Genomic DNA, 8,666 nt, shown 5'->3' on the forward strand with positions numbered 1-8,666 from the left:
CCCCCCCCCCCCCCCCCCCAGCAAAAGTTAAAAAGAAGGTACATCTAAAGCACGAGGTTCCTCGTGGGAGCATCTTTATGGTATTATTTAAGAGGGTGGGGTTAATCCACGAGTGCCAAAATTGATACGATGATAAAGCAAGTGTAATACTATAAGTTCTATAAGTTAAAGGGTGTTCCTCACCCCCAAAAAAAAAAAAAGTTAAAGGCTGTCAGGTGGGAACGTGGCTGTGGACATCTTGTCACCCCACGCATAGTGTGTTAAGGTGCAAATGGGTTGACTGGTCAAAACTGGTTAGATCACCTCAGAATTGGTTAATTTTTAAATGATTTAATGATTTTTAATTAAGTTGGAAATTATTTTGTAGAAGACTGTTTTCAAACATGTGCGACCCATTTCTAAGAAGCTTTTAATTTAAAATTCTTTGAATGAGCTTTTCGAATATATTAAATAAATCATGAAATTTGGAATCCGTGAATTTATAAAATGATTGATTTGGGTTTAGGCTGGACCCAGTCCAGTCTGAATTCAAACCAAGCCAGGGCTAAACCAGTGAAATTTCAAAATAAGACAAAAAATCAAGTGGCTAGAATAGGCGGTGTAAGTTCGGCTTTGATGGTTTGAACCATCTTGGCTTATCTTGAGCTCGAATAGGGTCTAGACTAAGATTTGACCTCGAGGGCGGGATAGGATTGAAGAACACTAACCTTGGGTTAAGTTGAACAATCTTATGATTAAATACTGCATTTCATAAATTTGATTGTTATTGATCATTTGATCTATTGATATTTTATTTTTATTTTATAGGGGTGCAAAAGGGCCAGATTGGGCTGGGCTTCTTAAAACCCTAGTCCAACCCTGAGTCCTTTTAATTGGGCCCAAACCCGTCCTAACCCTAACTCAGGGCCCCAAAACTTCAATCTAGGCCCAACCCTTCAGGATTTAACCCAACCTTTACCTACTCTGATTGACCCTGACCCTGATTGACCTTAGTTTGCTATTAAGGGCCGAGTATACCCTGATTTTGACCTTGCAAAATATGAAATAACTAAAAAATAAAAAATTTCATAATAAAGAGGAGATAAAAAAAAAAAAAAAAATACAAAATCACAAATTACTTGTTATGATGAGAACATCCTAAAGCAAACATTTAAACAATACAAATAACTCCAACTATTATGGTAAACAAAGAGGAGATTATCCTAAGAAAGCAAATAATCTTAAAAATTTCAATTATTTGTCATGATAAATAAATATATCATCTTAATAAGGTAAACAATCCGAATATCTCAAAACCCTTGTCATGTTAAACAAAGAGAAGAACAATCTAAGAAAACAAAAAATCCAAAGTCAACATCAAGGGCAAAACCAAGCCAGGTGAAGCCAAAATCATGGTCAAAAGTCAAGATAAAAAAATCAAGGCCGGATTTAGGATAGACTGGGCAAGCTAAAGACATCAACTCTTTCCCGCCCTGATCTTGACTCAGGGTCAGAAATTTGAGGGTTGGGTTGGCCCTCAGTGCCAAAATTTTTAGATCAATACTTGTTCGAGATCAGGGTGGACCAAAGGCAGGTTCTGGCCTTCAGGGCCAAACTTGCACCCCTAATAGTTTTTATAATGCATAATACTAATGACAAAAATAAGGTCAACTAGAATCCGATTTTGACAAAAATTAGGGTCAATTAAGGCGTGATTGGGTTGATATGAATCAGACAAGATTGGATTTAGAAATGAATTTGAAAAAATTGGATTAAACTTAGGTTGAATTTTGAGGACTTAATATTGAATCTAGGTATTAAAAAACCCGACTCAACCCAACCTGTCACACCCCTGGGTTGATGAAGATCAAGGAGATCTCAATATGACTTTGGGTTGACGAGGGCAAGTGGAAAACCACACTCAAAAAACAAAGAGAGGAAAGACCTCTCACGTTTTTGACATGGAAGGTGAGGTTGTCGTTTGGGGGAACGGAAAAAGAAACAAATATTAAAGAAATCTCAACAATACAAGAAAACCATGTGGCCGACAGTCGGAAATTCTATTATATTACAGGAAAAAGTAGTGTCCGTAAGGTAGAAATTAAGTACTCTCCATGGTTCTGAAGGAAAAAAGGAAGACTGACGGCCCCAAGAGGAGGAGGCTCCCATGGTCCCATGCTTGAGAAGGTGTACACTTGTGAAGAGTTTCTGATTTCTGAATCGGGGGAAGTCAGAAGGGAGTGACTGATCTTGCTGGATACGATCTCTAGCTATCATCGACTTCAGTTTGTTTCTTTACCTCAGTGATCATCAGTGTGTTTTAATTTTTAATCTCTATCAGTTTCAGTTTCAGTTTCAGTTTAAGTTTCATTACTGATATTGATCTTGTCTTTCCCTGTTCGGATCTGTAGTCATGAGAGGTGCAGCTTTGGAGTTGCAAGTGTCGGCTGAGGTGTCTACTCCTAAAGATCCCTCGGATAGATGTGTCGTAGACGGTGGCGGAAGAGTCCAAAGAACACCTGCCACTGGAACTTCTGATCCGCCGGTCACATCAGACACCAGAGATAACAACACCCAAGTGGTAAACTCTAAGAACTGAACATAAGAGACGAAAGAAACGGTTTTCCATATTTTTCATGGTAAAAATGGGTTTTATACTTTTCTATATCGGTTGTTAGTCATCTTTAAAGCTAGAGCGGATCAAAAGAAACCCTATGATTTTACCGAAAAACGGAAAAACGGAAAAACGGAAAAACGGAAAAACGGAAAAAGGAAAAAGGAAAAAGGAAAAAGGTAAAAAGAAAAAGGAAAAAGGAAAACAGAGAAGCCCTGGAAAGGGTATCCACCAAACAGTATAATTAACCAGTTTCTTTAGCCTATCATATGGCAGAATGGAATAACTTTCCTGAAAAGGGTCATCGTTTCGGCTCAGGGTGGGGCTCACATGTTCGTGCCTTGGAGAGAAGGGTCATCATTTCGGGTTTGGGGATTAATCGGCAGTACGAACCGGATGCTTCTGTCTAATCCATACCGGCTCAACCGCTAACAATTAACTGCCTCCGGAAGCCAGGTAGTATCTGCAGATTAGGTTAAGGCAAGGACAATGCTACATGGATGCCAGTAGATTAGAATATCATGACTGATATTGTTTCCTTAACAACTAGGGATTCCAATCTAGCGGTTATGTCTACCTAACACCACTACACAAGTTCATAACTCCAAATGTGCGTACTTTAACCAGTGGGACGGTTGCGGCGCATTTTAAGTGGAAGCACCAGGGAGTGTACACATCTTCGATTTTGTTGTCGCGTTCTTCTGAAATGGTAGAGCCAAATCCCAGAACCAGAGGAGGGTACTTTCTAGAGCATGAGATTTCAATTTCATCAAAGGTGTCTCTTTCCGCTAAAGCTCGTACGGCTTGGAATGGTTACAAAAGATCGAAACCCTAACTTTTCCTTTTGTGATCGGGCTATGGAAGATAAGTAGAGAATTTTCCCCTTAAATGGTTAGTAGAATTTTTCATCAAAGCTGTATCATCTGTCGGTGATGAATTATAGTTCCTCACCCCCTCTCGCTGTTTGATTGATTTACATCGAGCAAGTATTTCTTGGTAATGTAAAGGGGAGCTACAAATTTGTCTCTGTAGTTTCATCTACATATCTGTCTCTATAGTTTCTTCTCGCTATTGAAACTAGGGAATTCAGTAGAGAGAAGAAACTACAGAGAAAAGCATGTTTCCTTAATTTCATTTCAAGCGAAATCTGGAGGAACCCATGTCTGGTTCTTTGTTCTGTTTCTGTAGAAATCGGTAAAATGTGGGAAATGTGTGTTCTCTGCAGCCGAATTATGTTGCAGTCTAAATAGAGAAAAATCCACTTTTAATTTTTTAGTTCCTGGTTAGTATAAACTACATATTCGGTGTTAAGAGGTTTGAGTGCTCAGTGCATTTTTTCTTCAATCTGTAAACTACTAGTTTTTTACATTATGGTCAGATTTAAAATTTTCACTTTTTGATCAATTCGAATCGAAGTAAGGTTTTCGTGGGATTGTATAGAGAATCTACATACGTCTCTGTAGACTCTGTATTTAACTCCATATATGTTTTCCACTTTATTGTGTTAGCTTCCTGATTTGGATAAGTAACAGATGCAATTGGGTAATTGGTAGGTTTTTAGTCCTTTTCAGTGCATGTTTCTGCGACCTGTGAACTTTTTGTGCACAAGGTCTGAACTGAAATATCACAATTTTTTATTGATTCAAATGGAGGTAAGATTTTTCTGGTCTCTTAAAGAGGATTTACATACGTTTCTTTGTATTTTATTCTCTACTTTAATATCATATTTTTTAATCTTGCAGTGTTTTGTTGAGATGAACCCATCTCTGTCTCCTAGTTATGTTTATGTAGTAATTAGTGAAGCAAATGTGTCTTTCCTGTGAGCCATTCGTTTTGCAGCCTGAAAGAACAAAATCCTCTTCTACTCTTGTAGTTCGTTTTTGCAGCCCGAAATGAACAATAATATCCTCTTCTACTTTTTAGTTTCTTGATTAGTATGAACAGAAGAACTAATGTGGTAGTTAAGAGGTTCTATAGTCCTTTTCCAATGCATGTTTGTGCAACCTGTAAACTACCCAAATTTGTATTTATGTCAGATGCTCCGCCTGATGAAATTGAGTTTTATTGAAATTTTGTTGTTCAATTGAATTTTGAAAGAGCCGATCTCTATTTTGTGTTCTCTTTCTTTTAAATTCAGTGAACGGAAGTGAGCAAAACCCACTTTCACTGTTTTAGTTTCTTGAATAGTGTAAACAGCCGACTAATTGGGTAATTAAGCGGTTCTGTGAGTCATTTTTAGTGCAGTTTTCGCAACCTTTACGCGGCCCATTTTTTGCATTAATGTTAAAACTTAATATCGTTTCCTTCAATAGATAGAAACAAGAGAAAAATGGCAGGAAAATATGTTGTGTCTATCATTTTGTAGTCTGAACTCTAAACACTGAGAACAAGAGCAATAACAGAAACACATAAATTTCTTTCGCTGGGTGGTTCAGCAAGGTCAGTAAACCACAATCTTTTGATTGGAACAATTATTTTGAATAAGGAAATCTTCTTTTCTCGCATGTACTTTCAAATTCTGTATAATTTTGCAACCCGAAAAGACTTATTTTTTCTGAATCTGATCTTACATGGCAATTCTTGTAACAGATCTCTGTATAACTCTTTTTCGGGTTTAGTATACAAAGTGATAGCTGACCATATTGTTGATATGTAGCACTTAGTTTGTTCAAGAAATTCTCTTTTTCTGATGGTTTTTTTGAGTTCTGTATTGCTTTGCAACCTGAGAAAGGCTCATTTTTTCATTATATTCAAATTTTGATCTTGCTTGTAGAAATTTCGGAACACTGCAAACAGACAAGCCTCTGTTCAGATGGGAGAGTACAATGGTGTAGCATACGTGGGTATTGATGAGGCAATTCCTCCCAGGGTTGATAACTTCAAGAAGGTTTCTGTTCTACCTCTTGTTTTCCTCATATTTTATGAGGTATCCGGGGGTCCCTTTGGTGTGGAGGACAGTGTTCAGGCAGCTGGCCCCCTTCTAGCCCTTCTTGGGTTTCTGGTTTTCCCATTCATATGGAGTGTTCCTGAGGCCCTAATAACTGCTGAAATGGGTACTATGTTCCCAGAGAATGGAGGATATGTTGTTTGGGTCTCATCAGCTCTGGGACCATATTGGGGTTTTCAGCAAGGTTGGATGAAATGGCTAAGTGGTGTCATTGATAATGCACTATACCCAGTTCTGTTTCTGGATTATCTGAAATCAGCAATCCCAGCTTTAGGTGGTGGCTTACCAAGGATAGCGGCCGTGTTAATATTGACTGTGGCTCTCACTTACGTGAACTACAGGGGTTTGACAATTGTCGGATGGGCCGCTGTGCTCTTAGGGGTGTTCTCAATTCTCCCTTTTGTGGTTATGGGGTTCGTGGCAATCCCAAAACTGAAGCCCTCAAGATGGTTAGTTGTAAACCTGCACAATGTTGATTGGGGTTTGTACCTTAACACTCTCTTCTGGAATCTGAACTACTGGGACTCAATTAGTACTCTTGCTGGAGAGGTTGACAACCCAAAGAAAACTCTCCCAAAGGCTCTCTTTTATGCTTTGATCTTGGTTGTTCTTGGATATTTTTTCCCTCTTTTGATTGGTACCGGAGCTATTCCACTTGACCGTGATTTGTGGACAGATGGTTATTTCTCAGACATTGCTAAAATTTTAGGTGGAGTGTGGTTGAGATGGTGGATTCAAGGAGCTTCTGCATTGTCTAATATGGGTATGTTTGTAGCTGAGATGAGTAGTGACTCTTTCCAACTTTTGGGGATGGCAGAACGTGGGATGCTTCCTGAGTTCTTTGGCAAGAGGTCTCGTTATGGAACCCCTTCAATGGGAATATTGTTCTCGGCTTCGGGGGTTATTTTGTTGTCATGGCTGAGCTTTCAAGAGATTGTAGCTGCTGAGAACTTCCTGTACTGTTTTGGAATGATTTTGGAGTTTGTGGCATTTGTGAGGTTGAGGATGAAGTACCCAGCTGCCTCAAGGCCATTTAAGATTCCAGTGGGGACAGTTGGAGCCATTTTGATTTGTATTCCTCCAACTGCATTGATCTGCGTGGTTTTAGCTCTTGCTTCTCTTAAGGTTATGGTAGTAAGCTTAGCAGCTGTGGTGATTGGTCTTGTTATGCAGCCTGGTCTCAAGTACATTGAGAAAAAGAAATTGGTCAAGTTCTCTGAAAGTTCTGATCTTCCAGATATTAATCAAAATCATGAGAGTACTGAATCCTTAGTGGATTGAACAAATGTTTAAACTTGATGCGAAATGACTATCCTGAGTATGTTGCAAACCATTGTATGCTTCAACACTCTTACATTTCATGTTCCCGAAACGGATCCTATCAAATATTTCACATTTTCTATGATCATCTCTACAATGCTACAATGTACGTTGATGAATATTTCTATACGGTGACCATCATCAAGTTTGGAGCTGTCTCCTTGGGCATGGAATGACCATTTAGTGGTGTGGCATTTACCCTCCATACTTTTTTAACAGACAGACGGTCATTTCTCTCCTTTTCCCTAAGCGTGTAATTATGAGAAACAACTTGATGTCTATCAATACGTGATGCAGTACCAAGGGTTTACACAAGGAGAACCAAGACCAAGGTCGACCCAAGTGGCTGACTGGGTCGACCCAGATCTGGTCCAAGTCAGCCCACGATTTGGGCTGCTGATGGGGTTACTAATTAGTCATTTAGTTAGTAATTTAGTTTCTATTTTGAAGTCTTAAATTAGTTTCTAATTTTCAGTCCTAAATTAGTTTCTAATTTTCAGTCATAAGACTTTCTATTTTGTAAGTTTCTATTTTCAGATTTAGTAACTAGTTGAGTTTCTAATTTTTAGTTTCCTATTTCAGTTTTTGGAAACTAAAGTTAGTTTCTATTTCATGTAACCCTTATCACTATTATAAATAAAGCTATGGCTCTTTTAATGAGCCACGATTTTTACAAACTACATGGCTGCTGCTGCTGTTTTCTCTGCGAGAGAACTTCTTTGTGTTTGATCAAGGTATTGGGTTGGTGTTTGATCCGACGACTCTTTGCGGTGAGAAGTCCAAGAGGTTCATCTTCGAGTGCTCATTTTCTCCTTCAAGGTTTTCTTTTTCAAGGGGTTTATTGTTGTTCAACGAACCAGGTATTTAAATTCCAATTCTGCCCAGAATTACCATCTGATGAGAAATCGATCTCTGTTCCCTGAAGTTCTTACAGCCCTCAGTTGTGGCTGGATTTTGGATCGATCCTTCCTTACCATCAAGGGAACACTCGACCTGAAAGAGGGACTGTTTTGATCAGTCGTTTGAGAGATAATTAAAATCTCTAGTTTTTTTGGACTGTAGTGAGAAGATCAGAACCGATAGGGATATTGTTGCTTTTCTGCCTCTGAATGTTAACCAGATTATACCCTGTTAAGAACCTATTTCTGCACCTGAATTAGCTATGGTTTGCTGGTTCATAATCTGAAGTCTTAGAGGGACAGCTTGGGATTGAATTCTGATTTCTGAGAATTAATTCTTCTCTATTTTCTGATCTATTGATTGCTGCCTATATGTGGATCGTTACTGGTTGTTCTTTGTTTAAAAGTTCCTGAAGTTGAGACTTGGTTAGACTTCTTATCCTAGTCTACATTAAGTGGTATCAGAGTATGGCTGGGAACAACACCCCCACCCTAGCTTCTCTTATGGAGATGCTACAGACTATGCGGACTGAGATGAAGGTTGAACAGCAAACCTTACGGACTGAATTGAAGGCTGAGTTGAAGGCTGAATTGGATGCCAGGTTGTTGAATGAAGAGACCCCACCCCAACAGCCTACTGGCAGTTCACGTACAACACCCGAAGTGGACACTCCAATGAATGTGGTTACTCAGTTGACTAATAGGAGAGCAAACCCTAATCTGAGAGCACCACAGAGGGTTCCGGTGGCACAACCTACTTTTAAAGAGCATGTAAGAGGATATTTTGAGACTGAGCGTCCCGTGCAACAGAGGTATTCTGGAGATTCACAGAAGGTCAAGTTCGATCTGAAGGAGTTTGATGGGAGATATGACCCCCAATTGTTCTATGATTGGGTAGTGGCACTAG

General features: G+C 39.1%; 1 protein-coding gene across 3 annotated transcripts; it reads left to right on the forward strand.

Moving 5' to 3' along the window:
• Positions 1-2,106: 2,106 nt before the first annotated feature.
• LOC122082549 (probable polyamine transporter At1g31830) lies at positions 2,107-6,942 on the forward strand. 3 transcript variants are annotated; one of them, XM_042650186.1, is made up of 3 exons: positions 2,107-2,264; positions 2,391-2,560; positions 5,367-6,942. In XM_042650186.1, the coding sequence occupies exons 2-3, from the start codon at positions 2,393-2,395 to the stop codon at positions 6,819-6,821; spliced, it is 1,623 nt and encodes a 540-aa protein (XP_042506120.1). In that variant the 5' UTR covers positions 2,107-2,264; positions 2,391-2,392; the 3' UTR covers positions 6,822-6,942. The 3 variants fall into 3 exon arrangements, with proteins under 3 accessions (XP_042506120.1, XP_042506122.1, XP_042506121.1); XM_042650188.1 differs by lacking the exons at positions 2,107-2,264; positions 2,391-2,560 and adding an exon at positions 3,216-3,589; XM_042650187.1 differs by lacking the exons at positions 2,107-2,264; positions 2,391-2,560 and adding an exon at positions 3,218-3,484.
• Positions 6,943-8,666: the final 1,724 nt, after the last annotated feature.

This window comes from Macadamia integrifolia, chromosome 6, assembly GCF_013358625.1.
Source record: "Macadamia integrifolia cultivar HAES 741 chromosome 6, SCU_Mint_v3, whole genome shotgun sequence".
Taxonomy (NCBI): domain Eukaryota; kingdom Viridiplantae; phylum Streptophyta; class Magnoliopsida; order Proteales; family Proteaceae; genus Macadamia; species Macadamia integrifolia.

Bases quoted from the DNA above. Each gene is read 5' to 3' on its own strand.
- LOC122082549 (XM_042650186.1), top strand. From the start codon at position 2,393: ATGAGAGGTGCAGCTTTGGAGTTGCAAGTGTCGGCTGAGGTGTCTACT. The intron at 2,561-5,366 runs GTAAACTCTAAG...TCTTGCTTGTAG, and splicing joins GAGATAACAACACCCAAGTG to AAATTTCGGAACACTGCAAA.